The sequence below is a fragment of the Eulemur rufifrons genome, chromosome 8, assembly GCF_041146395.1.
Source record: "Eulemur rufifrons isolate Redbay chromosome 8, OSU_ERuf_1, whole genome shotgun sequence".
Taxonomy (NCBI): domain Eukaryota; kingdom Metazoa; phylum Chordata; class Mammalia; order Primates; family Lemuridae; genus Eulemur; species Eulemur rufifrons.
The window spans coordinates 37668081-37687708 of NC_090990.1; the positions used below are offsets into that span (position 1 = coordinate 37668081).

A 19628-nucleotide genomic window follows, 5' to 3' on the forward strand; every position below is an offset into this window, starting at 1 on the left:
CCTTTCATTTTATTCTCTTAGGTTAGCCTTTCTAATCATATAATATCACTAGCAATATATTAATTAACCAGTTTAGTAATAAGCATCTATTTTAAGATATAATTTAACCACAGTTAATACAAGCCTTTTATTTTTTATTATTTTTTTAATACAAGCCTTTTAGAAGTCTCATTTGCTCTCATTCTATGTTTCTGTTTAAATCAATATCCAGCACTACATTAAATCTTGTCTATTTACCTCCTTTTAACATTCCACACTCTTGCTACTCATGTTGGGAGTTCACTTCCAAATTGAAAACAATGCACTCTGCCAAATCTCATCTTATTACCATTTGTTCAATATAAGATATGCAATTTGGAAAGGTATTTCTACTAATCATTTTCTATGCTCATAATCTTTAATTTGTCTCAATTAGTAAATTTGTAACAACTTGCCCCATATTCATCTGGAAAACTAAAGCAAACTATTTTCGGCACGACATTAAACTATTTACATGTTTGAGTTCACGTTCCTCTAATTTACTGCTCTCCCAAACAATAGCTGATCTGTTTATCTGTTTTATTTTTAAATGAATAGTGGAAAAGAAGCAGAGTTACTTAAGTTGAAAACCTTTTAGACTCTGTCAGACCTAGGTTTGAAGCTTGGCTTTACCTGGCTTAAATCTATTAAACTGTGCAATCTTCATCAAGTTACTTAATGTTCTGGTGCTCAGTTTCCTTACATTTAAAATGAAGCTATTATTTGAAGGTTATTAAAAGAATAAATGAAAAATTAGATATCATAAATAAAGCATGAAGATTGGATACTAGAATAACATTTGGCTTTTCTCTGTATTATTAACAGAATCTATTTGTATTTTCATTATCTATTGGAGGCCATGTATATTTTAACTTAGACGCAGATCTGTTAGAGTCAATGTTGACTCTGAAGCTGCAAAGCAGCACTGCCTTTTATAAAGCAAAATATTTCTATTGGTTTTACTGATATTGGGTAGAATACATATTCTAATAAGATTTTTAACATGAACGATAAATAAGATAACGAATGAATAAGAAAAGTAGAAAGTGATATAGAAATGCTTGTTGCTATTATTATTGGTAGATGACTTTTGTTTTTGTAAAAGAGATGGGGTCTTACTCTGTTGCTCCAGTGCACTGGGGTGATCAGAGCTCATTGCAACCTTGGACACCTGGGCTCAAGTGATCCTCCTGTCTCAAGCCTTCTGAGTAGCTGAGACTATAGGCATGTGCCACCATACCTGGCTAATGTTTTTATTTCTTGTAGAGACAGGGTTTCACGATGTTGCCCAGACTGGTCTTAAACTCCTGGCCTCAAGCAATCCTCCCGCTTTGGCCCCCCAAACTGCTAGAATTACAGGTGTGAGCCACTGTGCCCAGCCAGTAGATTGAATCAAATTATGAATAATTTTAAAGCCATAAATAATAGGAAGAATGTTTAGAGACAAAGAAAAAAGAATCTTAAAATGTAATGTTTAATGCTCAATAAAATTGATAAATTATTTCTTTACCTGAATCACTTGCTGCAACAACAACCGTTCCACCAGGAGCAAAAGGATCATTGTGCTTCACTGTTTCTACCTAAACAAATTATATAAAACCACGAATGAGAGCGGCAACATTTCTTGGCTAAAACTTCATTTCCACTCCAAATTCTAGATTAATTAAAGAATACAAGCATTAGAGACAAATGTTTCCCCCAAGTGATTTGCAATCTTACTAAATGAAATATTTTATTTTCTAATCTTAACTATGAAAAACACTCATTCATAAAAGTGCCTGAAATAGATTTATGGCTTAACAAATAAGTATTAAGTGATCACCCATGTAATCATCTCCCAGCAAACTGCCAACAACCTCAGAAGTCTTCATGTGGCCCTCTCAAATCACAATTCTGACTTTGGTAGTATTCATTTCTTTATTCTCCATATAATTGCTATTTTTATAGATGTACACTATTTTAACTTTTTTTTTTTTTTTTTTTTTGAGACAGAGTCTCACTTTGTTGCCCAGGCTGGAGTGAATGCCGTGGCGTCAGCCTAGCTCACAGCAACCTCAGACTCCTGGGCTCAAGCGATCCTCCTGCCTCAGCCTCCCGAGTAGCTGGGACTACAGGCATGCACCACTATGCCCAGCTAATTTTTCTATACATATATATTTTTAGTTGTCCATATAATTTTTTTCTATTTTTAGTAGAGACGGGGTCTCGCTCTTGCTCAGGCTGGTCTCGAACTCCTGACCTCGAGCGATCCACCCGCCTCGGCCTCCCAGAGTGCTAGGATTACAGGCGTGAGCCACCGCGCCCGGCCTATTTTAACTTTTTATTTTGAAATAATTTAGACTTACAGAAGAGTTGTAAAGATAGTACAGAGTTCCCATACATTCTTTACTTAGCTTCCTCTAATGTTAATATCTCATATAATCATGGTATATCTATTAAAACTATGGAATTAACCCTGGTACAAAATTATAAACTACAGACTTTATTTAGATTTCACCAGTTTTTCCATTAATGTCCTTTTCCTTTTTTTTTTCCCCCCCTAAAAAGACAGAGTCTCTGGCTGGGTGCAATGGCTCACACCTATAATTCCAGCACTTTGGGAGGCCAAGGTAGGAGGATCACTTGATGCCAGGAGTTCAAAATCAGCCTGACTAACACAGTGAGACCCCGTCTCTACAAAAAATATAAAAATTAGCTGGGCAGGTTGGCACATGTCTGTAGTCCCAGCTACTCAACAGGCTGAGACAAAAGAATTGCTTGAGCCCAGAAATTTGAGTGAGCTATGACAACGCCACCGCGCTCTAGCCCAGTGACAGAGTGAGACTCTGTTTCAAAAAAAAAAAGAAAAAGAAAAAAAAAAAAAAAACTCCACAAAATGCTAGACAAAGAATTCAAAATATTGATTTTAAAGAAGCTGAAATGAAATACAAGAGAAATCAGAAAACCAATACAAAGAAATTGGAAAATCTATTTAGGGTATCTATTCCTGGACAAGCAAACACTGAGGGAATTCGTCACCACTAGATCAGTCCTATAGGAAACATGCAAAGGGGTCTCAAACACAGAAATGAAAGGTCAATATTCAAAAAAAACACAAAAATATAAAATGTAAGGCCTTATAAAACAGCCACACAAAGAAGAGAAAAGAATCAAATGGCAAAACCACAAAGTGGTTTCATCAAACCACATAGACAAAAAGAGACAAAGAAAGAATTCATAAAACAGCTAGAAAACAATTAACAACATGAGAGGAATAAAGCCTCACATATCAATATTAACCTTGAACATAAATGGGTTAAATGCTTTACTCAAAAGATATAGGCTAGCACAATGGATAAGAAAAACATGATTGACTATAAGCTGCTTACAAGAAATTCACTGTACCTGTAAAGACATATATAAACTAAAAGTAAAGGAGTGGAAAAAGAGATTCCATACAAACAGAAATCAAAGGTGAGCAAGAGTAGATAAAACACACATTATAAGTAAAAAACAGTAAAGACAGAGAAGTTCATTATATAATGATAAGAACATCAATTCAGCAAGAGGATACAATAATCCTAATATATATAAAATATATATATATTTATATATAAATATATATATATTTATTTAGGAACTCCCAGATTCACAAAACAAATATCACTAGACCTAAAGAAAGAGACAGACTGCAATAGTGGGGTATTTCAACACCCCACTCACAGCATTAGACAGATCATTGAGACAGAAAATCAACTAAGAAACATTGGGTTAGGGTTACACCAACTGGTCTAACTGGACAGTAGACCAAATGGACTTAACAGACATTTACAGAATAGTCTACGCAACAAGTACAGAATAAATATTCTTTTCACCAGCATATGGAACATTCTTCAAGATAGAACACATTAGGCCATGAACTAAGTCTTAACAAATTTTAGAAAATCAAAATCATATCAAGTATCTTCTCAGACCACAGTGGAATAATGCTAGAAATCAATATGAAAAGAAACTTCAGAAACTATGCAAATATTATTACATGGAAATTAAACAACATGCTCCTGAATGATCACAGAAATTTAAGATTTTTCTGAAATGAATGAAAGTGAAAATACAACATATCAAAACCTATGAGATATAGCAAAAGCAGTGCTAAGAGGGAAGTTTATAGCATTAAATGTCTACATCAAAAAGCAGAAAGTTTATCTCAGGTCATGTTGGTTTAAAAAAAAAAAGAATAGAAAGATCAGCACTGGGTGTGGCTCATGCCTGTCATCCCAGCTGAGCACTGAACTGAGAGGCTGAGAAGGGAGGACTGCTTGAGGTCAGGAGTTACAGATCAGCTTGGAAACATAGCGAGACCCAATCTCTACCAAAAAAATTTTGAAAAATTAGCTGGGTATGGTGGCGCACACCTGTAGTTCCAGCTATTTGGGAGACTGAAGTGGGAGGATTGAGCACACAAGTTTGAGGCTGTAGTGATCTATGATTGTGCCACTACATTCCACCCTGAGCAAGAGAGTGAGACCTTGTCTCTTTAAAAAAAAAAAAAAAGTTGAAAGATCAGAAATTAACAACTTAAACATCATACCTCAAGGAACTAGAGAAACAAGGATAAACCAAACCCAAAGTTAGCAGAAGAAAAGAAATAACAAAGATCAGAACAGAACTAAATGAAACAGAGACCAAAAAAATAATACAAAGAACAAGGAGAGGAAGTTGGTTTTTTGAAAAGATATACAAAATTGATAAACCACTAGCTAGACTGACCAAGAAAAGAATAGAGAAGATCCAACACAATCAGAAATGAAGAAAGAAAACATTACAACTGATATCACAGAAATATAAAAGATATCAGAGGCTATTAGAAACAACTATACACTCACAAACTAGGAAACCTCGAAGAAATGGATACATTTCTAGAAACATACAACCTCCCAAGACTGAACCAGGAAGAAATATAACTCTTGAGTGGACCAATAATGAGTAGCAAGATTGATTTGGCAATAAAAAATCTCCCCCCAAAAAGTTCACAATCACATGGATTCACAGACAAAATTTACCAAACATACAAAGAAGAACTAATACCAATCTTCCTCCAACTGTTCTAAAAAAAAAAAAATTGAGGAAGGGGGAATTCTCCCCAACTCATTCTATGAGGCCAGTATTACCCATACCAAAACCAGAAAAGGACTCAACAAAAAAAGAAAACTACAGACCACTATGCCTGATGAACACAGACCAAAAAATCCTCAACAAAATACTAGCAAATAGAATCCTATAGCACATCAAAAAGATAATACACCATGAACAAGTGGGTTTTTATACCAGGGATGCAAGGATGGTATAACATATGCAAATTGATAAATGTATTAATAATACATCACATAAACAGAATTAAGGACAAAAACCTCTGATCATATCAATAGATGCAGAGAAAGCATTTGATAAAATCCAGCATCCCTTTAAGATAAAAATTTTCAATGAACTAGGCACTGAAGGAATGTACCTTAAAATAATAAAGGCCATATAGGACAAACCCATAGCCAACATCATACTTAATGGGGAAAAGTTGAAGAAATTTCCCCAAAGAACTAGGTTATTAAGTATGGAATGTCCAATTTCCGTAAGTACTAAGTTTGACAGTTGATCTCTCTGACATTTCACTTTGACAATTCTTGTTTTATTTTTTATTGTGAAGGTACAACCTCATTCTTTCAAACACATGTTTGGCCTGTGATTATCTTTCACATTTTTTCTTTAGAGGAATTTTTGTGAAACCATGGATGTGAAACATTCATGTTATTTTTGAATATGAGTTCTGTCATGGAACCAATGCAGCGCAGACAGCTAGAAATATCAATGAAGTGTTTGGGAAGGATGTGACTAATGAACACACAGTACACTGATGGTTTGAGAAGTTACATTCTGGTGATTTTTATCTTGAAAATGAACCACGTGGGTGACCTGAGACCAAGGTGGATAATGATGAGCTGAAATCTATAGTGGAAGCAAGTCCATCTCAACCTATGCGTGAATTAGCAGCAAGGTTTGACATTACTATTCCAACAATATTGAACCATTTGAAACAAACAGGCAACATAAAGAAGCTGGATAGATGGGTTCTGCATGAATTAAGCTTCAGAAGAGAAACTGTCTCGAAGCTTGCCTTTGCTGTCATGACATAAAGGCGAACCATTTTTATACTGTTTTGTTACGTGAGATGAAAAAGGGATTCTTTTGACAATTGCAAGAATTTGGCACAATAGTTTGATAAAGATTAAGTGTTGAAACACAGTACAAAACTGAATATTCATCAAAAACAGCTAATAGTGTCTGTTTGGTGGTCCAGCGCTGGTATTATCCACTACAGTTTCATGAAACCTGATCAATGCATTACAGCAAATGTCTCCTGCAACCAAATGGACGAAATGATGAGGATGCTTCTGATTAAGCAGCCGAGATTGGTTAGAGACAGACCAATCCTCTTGCAAGACTACATGTCACAAAAAATAACACTGCTCAAACTACAGAAGTTGGACTTGGAAACTTTCTTGTCATCCACCGTATTCACCAGACCTTGCACCAACTGACTACCACTTTTTCCAGGCTTTGGACCACTTCTTGCAAGGAAAAACATTCAATTCTCAACAAGCTGTGGAAAACACCTTTCATGATTTCATTGCCACTCACTCTCTAGGCATCTTCCTTGCTGGCATAAGCAAACTACTGTTAAGATGGCAAAACTGTGTCAATAGTTTAGGCACATACTTTGATTAACTGTGCTGCTTCTTATTTGAGATACAATAAACTATACTTTTGATTTGAAATTGGATATTTCAGATTAATGACCTAATACCAACTTAACCTCTCTAAGCCTCATTTACTTTATTTGACAATAACAACCTCATAGGATTATTGTGAAAATTAAATGAGACAATATATAGAAAGAACCATCCCTGGTACATAGAAGAGATTAGATCAACTACAGCTGTTATCATATTGCCAATTTAGGCTTTGTTTCATTTTTAATGGTGAAATCATAAGCTGCCAACGAGGGCAATGTTCCTTTTGAAATCTGGAAAGAAAAAAGAAAAAGTAGAACAAATGGTAGAAAAACCTCACAGGGGAGAGGAACAGAAGGAACATGTTTATTTTTAAATTAGGAACAGATGATTTGGCTTTTTGCTCTTTAAATGATAGGATTAGAGAATGAGAGGTGAAGAGGAAAAGAATTCAGGTTGCAGCAATTTTAGAAGAATTTGGCAAATGGGTGCAATGGGTCTACATTGCAACTAAGTGTTATAGGAAAACAGAGTATCCAGTAGCCTGTGGAAACAACAAATACTCAGTTACAGAGGTATTTATCCAGTTTTACATCAATGGAAAATACCAGCTGTTGGCCAAGTAGCTCTTTGCTGAAGAGAGAAAAGAAGCAATTCAAAAACACTAAAAAGTTTAAAAGAATCAATTACTCTTTTAAGGAAGTATTATTAATCTAAGAGTATTAGAAGAAAAATTTTTTTGCTTCAAATGCCTATCAACCAATTGCCCCTTTGTGAGTCCAGTTTACTTATAGACATGAAACTGCTGCCTTAAAAACTAAGTCTCCAAATATAAATAAAAAAAAAAATACCAAAAACCTCCAAAACGATTCATAATTATTAAAATTGGATGATGGCTACATGGAGGTTTGTTAAATATTTCATTATATTACTCTATTTTGAGTATTTTTAAATATCCATAATATAAAGATTTTTTTAGAAGCCTCCAGATGACAAAGCACTTAGTTGTATGACCTTGAGCATGTAAGTTAATTTTTCTGAGTCCCAGTGTCCTTTATTTTTGAAATAAGGGGTATCAACACCTTTATAAGGTTGATGTGAAAATTAGAAACAGTGAATGTAAAACACACAGAAGTACCTGGATCACAGGGTGTAGTTATTAAATAGTGATTGTTGTTGTAGGTCTGTACCATTGTAAAGAGAGCCTGACATTTAGTGGGAATTAGTACTTTATAAGATTAATATTACAGATGTGTCTATGAAATAACATACAATGATTTTATCTTCTAAAACATCATTGTGGTTCCTTTTAAAGTAATTTTCATTATTTTAATAACACACCAAACATTTTAGAAAAATTTTACTAGCTTATGGACTTCCGATCATTTTAAATACTCTCCATGGGATAAGATTTGTTCCCTTGAAGGATGGACTTCACTTTTGGACACTGTAAGTCACTCTAGTTAATTCCAGTGGGTGATCAAACTATGAAATGCCAGTCTGAACCAAAAACTAGATGAGTTGGTATGAGACTGAAATTCTTACATGACTCACTAGAAGTAATCTAAATGAGGATTCTTTCATCACTATATTTCAAGAAACTCACTTAGGACACATTAACCATTTAAGAGTTTTTAATCCTCCCACTTACCGATGTAGTACCGCTATTGTTGGCTGCACTGAAAGGGTCATTGCTTGAAGTGGCAAAAGGATCAGTGGAAGACTGCTTGAAGAAACAGTCAGATGCAAATGGATCTGAACCTTTGAAAGGATCACCACCAAACGGATCTAAGAAAATAAAGCACAAATATAAGTGACTAACAAAATCCTTGCACTAAATTTCCCATCACCTGTAGGCATAATTATTGCCTTAAAAGACATTTTGAACTCATGCAGAATCAAAGTTAGGTACTTATTTCATAGATTTCCTTTGTGATTTTGACAAAAGATACAGAGCCTTTCACCTAATACACTTATTTTTTAAAGTAGCATATAATTGCAAGGAATTTAATTTTATATCCCTTTATTCTATCCTATCATAATTAAATAAAACAACAAAAACATCTAAATGTATTCTCTCTGAGCTCATGACTAACAGCCAACAGTTTAGAACGGGTTTGGGAAGCAGAACTGAATGATAAACAAGATTTGCTTTATTTTAATAAAAACTCCCAAAGAAAGAATATCTTTAAAAGTCTGACATTTAGTAATTCTTCTAGAAGTTTCTTTCCCCCCATTCAATGAACGGGCTATAATTTTAGGAAGACAAAATTACTTTCTAAACTCTGTAGTAGTGTAGGTCATTGTGCTCATGTAACCTTTAGTTAATAAGGAGAAATCAAAATAAATGTTATAAGCACCAAAGTCTAAACACTAACATCATTTTTTTAAAAGCTAACAGTTTATTAAGCAAATTCACAAGAATATACCACTCTCTTTCTGAAAATGCCAGGCACATACAGCATCTTACTGGTGCTTTAGATCAGTTTCAAAACTAAATAAAAAGAAAGTCCATTTCCTATAACTGTTATTACTCAATTTGTAACCTCTCATTTCTAAATACAACATAAGCTTATAATTAAGCAGAACTGAATTAAAGCTAAGATGGAACTCAATAATATACTGACCAATTTTCCCAAAAGGATCATCCTTGAAAGGATCACCTGTGATAAAATAAATAAGCAGAAATCAAAATAACAACCTTTATTGTTGTGACATTATTACTTTAAAACAAAAGCAAAGCAAAGTTTCTTGAAGCAAATCAATAACTCCACCTCAAAGTACATAAAATAATAACATAGGGTATATAGGCAGAACTCAACAGACCTCATGAAAGAGGCAAATTTGGTTTTTTTAGAGAGTCTTGCTGTGTCACCCAGGCTGGAGTGCAGTGGCATGATCATAGTTCACTGAAATCTTGAATTCTTGAGCTGAAGCGATCCTCCCACCTTTGGCCTCCCCAAAGAGGTGGGATTACAAGTATGAGCCACTGAGCCTGGCTAATGAGGCAAATTTGAAGTAGAGCCAACTATACTTACCTTGATCACAAGCTGAGGTTACAGATAGAGGGGTAGACAAATAAGACAGCAAAAATTTTACTAACAAAACCTCTACCCTTCACAAGAAGACTGGGAGAGTATTATCAACATCCATTCAGAAATGAAGATATTGAGCTTTACTAAAGCAAAAAAAAAATCATTTTATACAATTGAAGAGTCCAGAAATAAATCCTCACATTAATGGTCATTTGATTTTTGACAAGAGTACCAAGAACACAACGATGGAGGAAGAGCAGTCTTTTAAAAAAATGGTGTTAGGATAACTGGATATCCACATGCAAAAGAATAAAGTTTGACCCATATACCACCTACCTCACACCATATAAAAAAATGAACTCAAAATGAATCAAAGATATAAATGTAATAGCTAAACTATAAAACTCTTAAAGGGATTGGGCATGGTGGCTCACACCTGTAATCCTAGCACTCTGGGAGGCCAAGGTGGGAGGATTGCTTGAGGTCAGGGGTTCAAGACTAGCCTGAGCAAAAGCTATCAAAAACAGAAAAAATTAGCCAGGCATGGTGGCAGGCATCTGTCGTCCTAGCTACTCAGGAGGCTGAGGCAGTAGGATCATTTGAGCCCAGGAGTTTGAGGTTGCAGTGAGCTATGATGACACCACTACACTCTACCTGGGGCGACAGAGTGAGAAAACCACTCTTTGAGCAAGAAAACATAGGAATAAATCTTTGTGACTCTGGATTAGATAATGGTTTCTTAGATATGAGCACAAGTGACAGAAGAAAAAAATAGATAAGTTAGACGTCACCAAAATTAAAAACTTTCATGTTTAATTGCATACCATAAAGAACATGAAAAGACAACACAGAATGTAAGAAAATATTTGCAAATCATACATTTGACAAGGGAATTGTATTCAGAATATGTAAAGAACTTTCCCAAGCCAACAATAAAAAGATAACCCAATTTAAAAAATGGGCAAAATGATTTGAATAAGCATTTCTCCAAAGAAGGTATACAAATAGCCAATAAGCATATAGAAAGATGTTTGACATTACTCACTAGAAAAACACAAATCAAACCCACAATGAGATACCATTCATCATACCCACTAGTATGGGTATAATTAAAAGGTTAGATAATAACAAGTGTTGGCAAGGAGATAGACAAATTGCAACCCACATACAATGCTAGTAGGAATGTAAAATGGTGCAGCCTCTTTGGAAAATAGTCTGACAGTTCCTCAAATGATTAAACATAGAGGTACCAATTAAACATAGTTACCATATGACCTGATATATACCCAGAAGATACAAAAACATATATACACACAAAAACTTGTACACAAATGTTCACAGCAGCTTATTCATAAGTGGAAATAACCCAAATGTCCATCAACCAATGAATAAGTAAAATGTGATATATCCATCCAATGAAATATTATTCGTTAATAAAAAGGAATGAAGTACTGAAACATCCTACAACATGGGTGAACCTTGAAGGTATTATTATGTTAAGTTAAAGAAGGCAGACATAAAAGAACACATATTGTATAATTCCATGAATAGGCAAATCTACGGAGACAGAAAGTAGATTAGTGGTTGCCTAGGGCTGGAGGCTGAGACTTGACTGCTATTGGGTATGGAGTTTCTTTATGGAGTGATGAAAAATGTTCCAAAATTAGATTGTGGTGATGACTATAAAACTGGAACTATACTGAAAACCATTAAATTGTACACTTTAAATGTACAATTTCTATATCTTTCAACACTTTACATATCTCAATAAAGCTGTTTGATGTTTGAAAAGAAAAAGAGTTCTAATATCTGAGTTCATTTCTGCCAAAACCCTGAGCAAGTTATTTTGCCTGTGTGCCTTAGTTTCCCATCTTTAAAACTGTCATCAAGTAACCAAGCAGTTTCACAAGGTAATTTTGGAAATAAAATGAAAATGAAAAAAAGCTTTGACACAAGCAGTATTTAACATGTTTTATACTGACATCAGACATTTTAATTTATCAAACTTTGTTTTTTCAATAAGAGTTAAGGTAGGCACCTTAAAGGGGAGGGATCAGACTTCTAACACTGCTACATCTTCCACAGTTTTAAAAACACAGTTTGGCATTTTTAGTAAATAACTGCTGGTTGACTTAAGAGTATAAGAGTACCCAATCTCCTCCACTGGTCTATAACATCTCTTTCCTTTGGTCCCTATCTGAAGAAACATACTCTTGAGTGGGGGCTCCTAAGGCATACTCAAAGGCTTAGTCCCAGGATTTAGTTGCCTGTGGAAGATAAATACTAGCAAATTTAAACATGTAAACCCCTCACTCTCATTTCTACTTTTATTGTGACAAGTTGGCTCTCAAAACCGAAGCCCTGATTCTTACACAGTTTAATATATTAAAAAGCCCTTTTTGGGGGTAAATCTATGATATAAAAAAAGAGTACTTACTGCCAACAAAAGGATCAGACTGGAAAAAATCCAAGTTTGTATCTGCAACTGGATCTGTCAGTGAACTTGAGTCTACATTAAATGGATCTTCCTAAAAATAATTTTAAATTAAAAAAAAGTTTTTTTAGAAACCAAAGTTTTAGAAGGTAACATTTTATAATAAAATAATACATATTCATGTCATACACATACTTTGAAAGATCAACTGATGGTAATATAACAAATAATTCTGTAGTTATTAACATTTAGCACATTTTTCTCTTTTCTTAGCCTAAAACAGAGTCTAATTCATCTAAGGAAACCAGTGATAAGAATATTTTTAAAATTAAATAATTAATTTGTTTATATATTTTTAAGGCCCAGGGTTGCCAAGGCTGGCCTCACACTCCTGGGCTCAAGTGATCCTCCTGCCTCAGCCTCCCAAGTAGCTAGTACTGTAGACACATACCACCACATCTGACTATGAGAACATTTAAATATAAAATTATTTTTACCTCTTTTGAATGTCTGTCACTGTCAAATTCAGGACAAACTTCTTCATTAACAGCTACAGTCAGCACTTCATTTTCATCGGTCACACCTGAAGGTGGTATTTCAGGACTACTTCTTGCCTACAAAATATTAATGCTGATGGACTAACAATATACTTTTCTACTTGGCAGAGGAAACTGACAAAGGATAACCAAAAATTATTTAAAAATTTAAAATTTTTAAAGCAGAACATATTTATTGAATGATCTTTCTTAGGAAAACAGTGTCATCAAGCATCAAAGTTACTCATGTCAGGAGCCTCCAGGTCCTCTTTAAACCCCAGCTAGATAAGACTCCTAAGTCTTGCTCACTCTACCTCTTACGTAACCCTTTCTCAAATCTTTCCCTTCTTCTCCATCTTCACTGTCACTATCATTACAGTATCATCATTTCTGGTCCACATTAATGTAGTAATCTTCCTTCCAACTGCTTTCCTACCTCTAATATATGCTCTTCCAATTATCCTCTTCATAGTAGTCAAAGTAATAGATCAAAATGTGAATTTTATCATGACCCTTCTGGTTACAAGTCCTTCAGTGGTTTCCCATTGCTTTCCTTTTTTTTTTTTTGAGACAGAGTCTCGCTCTGTTGCCCTGGCTAGAGTGCCGTGGCATCAGCCTAGCTCACAGCAACCTCAAACTCCTGGGCTTAAGCAATCGTTCTGCCTCAGCCTCCTGGGTAGCTAGGACTACAGGCATGTGCCACCATGCCTGGCTAATTTTTTTCTATATATATTTTTAGCTGTCCAGATCATTTCTTTCTATTTTTAGTAGAGACGGGGGTCTCACTCTTGCTCAGGCTGGTCTCGAACTCCTGACCTCAAGTGATCCTACCGCCTCGGCCTCCCATTGCTTTCCTGACAGTGAGTAAAAGGCTAAAGAAGTAGCAGAGGCAATCTTTATTTCATACTACTCTTATGTGTTTGAAGAATAACCTAGTAATCTGCCTTTTGTGATGGAAAGAAAACTGTATAATGTACATATGACTTCACTAACTAAAATCAAGTCTGTTAATTTTTCATTTTTAACACCTCTCAAACTTGTATTCTTCTCATCATCTCTCCTGTTACTGATTCAGTGCAGACTAAAACAAACAACTCTTACATAGAGTTTTCCAACAGTCTCTTAACGTATCTCTATGTGTGCAGTCTCACTCTCCAATCCATTTTCCACATTTCTAAATTTAATTATGTCACTTCTTTGTTTAAAATTCTTTAATGGCTACTCACTGCAGTAAGATAAATCCCCCAATGCTTTAAGATGAATCCAAATTTCTTACCCTCTGATTCTTCCTAACCTAAAAGTACCTGGTCATTTTGATCCAAGTACACATCACAATCACCTATAGAATTTGGTTTTTAAATATATGTACCTGGCTTCATCCCAGAAACTCTAGTTTGGCAAATTTGGGATAGGGAATATACATCTGTATTTTGATAAAGTACCAGACAGAGGTAATGCAGATGCCTACTAGGAGAGAGCATCATCTCTTACCAGTATCCTCCCCACCATCACAATATATCCTTCAAAACTTCTCACGATTCTGTGCTACATGATTTCTCCCACCTTGTACCTATGCAAATACTGTTCTCTCAGAAATTTATCACCTTCCTCTTTGTTTAACCTCTTCTTACTTGTCAAGGCTCACTTGCAAAGCTTTCCCTACAAAATCCTTTCTAAGCCCTTTCCAAACTGTCCTGCCTGAATATCTTGTGCTTCCGTTATCACAGCCCTATACTACTAGACTGTATGCTGCTTGAAGGAAGGGTTAAAGGTCTTTTGTCTCTGTTGCTCTCACACATAATACAGCACTCTTGCATATGATTGTTGTTCTCCAAATAATGGGTAAGTGAATGCCCTCAATATTATGTAATAAAGAATTACTTTTAGTGTTGGGTGAGGGTACTTCAAAAACTTTTTAAAAAGTTTTTATCTATAGAACTCTGTTTTAAAAACATGCTCTATAAAAAATAAATTAGCTAACTAAAATTACATATTTCTACTAATTAAAACTGTTAGAATTGTTCGATCAGGACCCACTCTCTGCCTCTAAAAAAGAAATCTCAATTGTCCTCAGATGAGGCAAGGCCCACATATTTATATGAGGTATGATGACAACAAAACTTTGACTGCATCAGGAAGTTGATTATGAAGATTATAGAACTATTAGACTCACTGGAGACTCCTGGTGTATGGGCTCAGACTCTAGGTTGCTCTGGCCTTCACCATGTTCATTAAGGTTTGCTGTTTCACTGCTGCTGGTGCTGAGGCTGCAATAATCTGTTGCGCCATTTACAAGAATGCTGTGTGGGCTACTGCACCAATTTAATTGATTGCTATGACTTTCCAGATCTTTCATTTCCATCAGTTTCATTTGCATCTACCAACACAAAGCAGAAACACAGAACAGAATTTATTACAAGAAAGACATGAACGATAAAAATGGCTATACTCCTAGACTTGGTCAAGGAAAAATTTGCTTCCTTTAAGTAGAATCTTCTGAGAATGCTGTATGACTTACAGAAAAAGATTTCAGTAACCTCTCCCAATAAGTTTTCCTCTTAAAATTCCACGATACACGGATTTGCTTTTGTACATCTTTTGAAACCTCTAAGAATTTTGATTCAAATACCTGTAAATTGGCAGTCTTTGGGGGTATAATTAGAAAAAGAAGGGCCAGGGTCCTGGGGAAAAAGCAAAGTAACTGAGAAAGAGAAGATTTTGTGATGAAGCTTTAGGAGAGATAAAGGAAGTTGAAGAAAAGTACACAATGCTTTGGAACCATCCATATTCCTATTGGGAAGGAGGGCAATGAAGACAAAGGTAAAATGAGCTAGTGTCCTATGCTCTGGCACTACTTATTAATGTGTTAGAACCCTAGAAAGTATGCTGTAAATCAATGCTATGCCAAGCATATTAAATAAGGAACACTCAAAGTTTTTTGACCCCATCATCCACGTGAGTTTATATTCCTGTAACAATAGTGGGACACAGAAAGATTTGAACAAATTGTACTATATTAAAAAAGCCAATGTTGTGAACAGAGACAATAGAATAAATGCTTACTTATACCAACATCTATAATAAAGAAAAACAAATTTACAAATATCTCAAAAAAATTCAGAAGGCACATTCATTAAGTTTCCAATGAAAAAGAAAGGACAAATAAAATTTTAGTGAATAGTTTCCATTTTTCATAAAATATATTTTAGAAAAATTACATTTGAATTTCCCTTATTACCATGCTGTGTATTTTGTTTTTAGCAAACATAAATTATCTATCAACCTTTCATAAATCAAGGCTCTGTTCCCTCAATTTTATCTTCTCCATAAGATTTTTAAATTGCTCAAGTTGGAGTCTGTAATTGACTACAGGTCTTTTCAAGGTCATACCTGGGGAAATAACACTACACTGGATTAGAAAAGGTGTAAACCTAGTTCTATTATCTTCTTCTACTTAGGAGATCTTAGTCAAAGTAACCTCTTCAAGTTTTCTTTTCTTAATCCCCAGAGGGAGTAAGAACACTTTCACAGATGACTGTTATGTGGCTCAAAAGATATTTGAAAGAACTCTTTAAAATGTAAAGGTCTATATAAATGATGGACAATGTATGTAAAAGTGAATAGCACACTGCAATTCTCACTATCATAGCGGTTAAGTTTTCCCAGCATCTTGTTTGTCTTCTGTCCTCTTTCTACTAATTCACTGCATTTTTTAAAATGTTAAAGGCCTTAAGCTGTTTGAGGGTAGAGACCACAACTTTTGTTATAAACTTTGTATCTCCAATGTCAAGCACAATGATGCACACCATAAATGCTTAATATATGTTCACTGAATGAACACTAGTATTATATCTACAAATTTAAATAGTAGGCATTAACAAGCATATGTATATATACACAGTATATATATATATGGTATGTGCATATATATATGGTATGTGTATATATACACCAATTGCATTTTACTTAGAATTATACCACCCTGAACGCGCCTGGTCTCGGAAGCTAAGCACGGTCAGGCCTGGTTAGTCTTGGATGGGAGACTGCCTGGGAATACCAGGCGCTGTACGCTTTTTAAAAAAAAATAAAATTAAAAAATAAATAAATAAATAAATAAAAACACTACGTATTTGTAATACACAGCATAATCCCTGTATATCCTAGTGCTATAGAGCAGTGGCTTATAAACTTTTATTTTTATTGTAACCCCTAGAAAGAAATATATGCATTCTAACACAGTAAATATATATGTATATATTTGGATATGTCTCTGTGCATATGTATTCATACACATAAACATATATATTGATAATGTAGAAACACACATGCATATGTGTGTAGTCATATATATACACATATACATGCAAACAAGTTTCATGAATACTTATCCTTCATGAATATGAATGCACTGATGTTTCCTAGTCTTTATTTTATTTAAAAAACAATTTATCATGACCATTGAATCAATTTCTTGACCTACTACATCTTACAGTCTAGTATTTAAAACCTTAACACTAAAATAATATCCATCATAAAGATGAAGCAGTAAGTGAAAATATCTGCCTATCAAACAATTCTATTTAAGACAGTTTGTTAAGTTTTTTTTGAGACAGGGTCTCGCTCTGTCACCCAGGCTAGAGTGCAGTGGCACAATCATAGCTCACTATAACCTCGAACTCCTGGGCTCAAGCAATCTTCCTGTCTCACCCTCCCAAGTAGCTGGGACTACAGACATGTGCCACCATGCTCAGCTAATTTTTAAAAAAATATTTTGTAGAGACAAGGTCTCGCTATGTTGCCCAGGCTGGTCTTGAACTCCTGGGCTCAAGTGATCCTCCTGCTTCAGCCTCTCAAAGTGCTGAGATTACAGGCAGGAGCCACCACGCACAGCCTTACTATCATTCTTTAAAACATCAGCCTCCATGTAGAGGAGCCTAGAAATAAAAAAGCAAAGGATCTATATACAGGACAAAGTACACACTGCACATTTATCTACAGAAGGAACGATTTCCTAATTAAAAAAAAAAAAAAGGTTTCCAAATGAACAAAACTGAATTTAAAATTGGAATCATAAAAGAGAAAACATTAGGCTTTTATTCATAAAAATAAGTTAACCCTTACTGAGCATTTACATACCAAGCATTATGCTAAAATGTCTCACAGGTTTGCCTCATTTAATCCTCATAGTGGCCCTAAGACGTGGGGGAATTGTTAATTCTCCAATTTTAAAGTTGAAGAATCTGATACTAAGGTAATATAGTTAGTGGCAAAGCCAGTACTTAGACCATTTAACCACAAAGCCCACACTCTTAATCACTACTCCAATGATAATAATCATCAGCTGTATAAGATGTATGATACTTTTAACATATAGAAGGTAATAAGAAATCTATTTGTGGTCAAGCATAGTGGGATGCACCTGTAGTCCCAGCTACCTGAGAGGATGAGGCAGGAGGATCACTTGGGCCCAAGAGTTTGAGCCTGCAGTGAGCTATGATGATGCCACTGTACTCTAGCCTGGGCAACAGAGCAAGACCCTGTCTCAAAACAAACAAACAAAAGAAACCTATTTGCATAAAATGACTGAAAAATGAATAGCAAACTAGACCAGAGGGAGAAGGAGCAGAAGTTGGCAAGTATTATTGACTAAAAGGATATATGAGGGTCCATTTGAACATATTTCTTGCTGTACAAAGACTTACTGAACTGATTTCCTGTTGTGAATCTTGCAAGTGCTGCTGAAGAGGTTCCAGCTGAGCCTTCCCTGACTCCACACTCTCCTCCAATTCTGCTGTTTCTTGCTGTAGGCGGCTCAGCTCTTCCCTGGCTTTGGCCAGTTCTTCTTCGTAAGTGGAGATCTGCGATTCTTGACTGGTTAATTCAGCTTTCAGAGAAGAGATCTGTAACATGGAGGTGAATGATGAGAAAGGGGGATTAAAAGAAGAGGTCATTGGGAATGACAGTAAGAGCAGGAAAAAAAAAAAAGAAGAGGTCATTAAAATGTTCCATATGCAACACACTTATTTGTTTAGTTTATATTTTGGTGTTTTTAGATGTATATTTTTGGTAGAGAAGGATAATTAGGGGAGGGATACACGAGAGTTGACAGCATAGATACCATATTTCCAACCAAAATTTGGAAGAACAGTACATGAAGTGCCCTTCTATTTCCACTAAAGAGGGCCTGTAATTTCGAATGAACCTTGTTCCATCTCCCTCATGTGCCCAACTGCTGACTAGTTTGCCACTTAACAACAACAACAAAAAAAGTAGAGAATGTTTTCATCTTAAGCCAAGAAAAGCAACTAAGGTTATGTATAGATGCAGGCAGCAGTAAACAGCCAGACGTTACCAGCTGGGCTTCCTCAGCACATTTCTTTCTGACTTCCTTGAGTTGTTCCTCCAGCTGAGCTTTCTGCTCATCCAGTTCATCGAGGAGTTCCTGTACTTGTTGTTTCTGGGCCTGTAGTTTTTGCAGATTAGTATTCTCCCTTTGAACTTCATCTTGAAGATCCTGAAATACAACAAAATTAACATATTTATTCTCATTGGGAGCAGAGGAAGTTTAGTTAATAATTTAAAGTCTATCTTAAGGGAAATAAAATCTTGTCTTATTGAATATATTCTGTGGATGCATTAAAGTACTAAAAGCTCTAAATATTAACACAATCTTTACTTGAGGACCTAGACCTTCCCTAGACTCTAGATTTATATATTCAATTTGCTTACTCAAATCTGTCCTTGGATGTCCAATGGGCTTCTCTAACATGTTAAAAACAGAATTCTGGGCATTTTCCCATAAATCTGCTTTAACCTCAATCTTCCCTCTCTGTTTCTCTGA

The 19628-nt window shown here is 35.2% G+C and overlaps 1 protein-coding gene across 3 annotated transcripts in view; it reads right to left on the reverse strand.

Annotated features, from left to right (window-relative positions):
* Positions 1-19628, reverse strand: part of EPS15 (epidermal growth factor receptor pathway substrate 15) — a 143138-nt gene that overhangs the window by 23153 nt on the left and 100357 nt on the right. For all 3 annotated transcript variants that reach the window (XM_069479954.1, XM_069479953.1, XM_069479952.1), the window contains 8 exons: positions 19140-19301; positions 18490-18687; positions 14961-15164; positions 12749-12865; positions 12255-12345; positions 9410-9445; positions 8434-8570; positions 1529-1598 (listed from right to left, as the gene is read on the reverse strand). In XM_069479954.1, the coding sequence (XP_069336055.1) occupies positions 1529-1598; positions 8434-8570; positions 9410-9445; positions 12255-12345; positions 12749-12865; positions 14961-15164; positions 18490-18687; positions 19140-19301 (1015 nt within the window). The remainder of the gene's footprint in view (positions 1-1528; positions 1599-8433; positions 8571-9409; positions 9446-12254; positions 12346-12748; positions 12866-14960; positions 15165-18489; positions 18688-19139; positions 19302-19628) is intronic.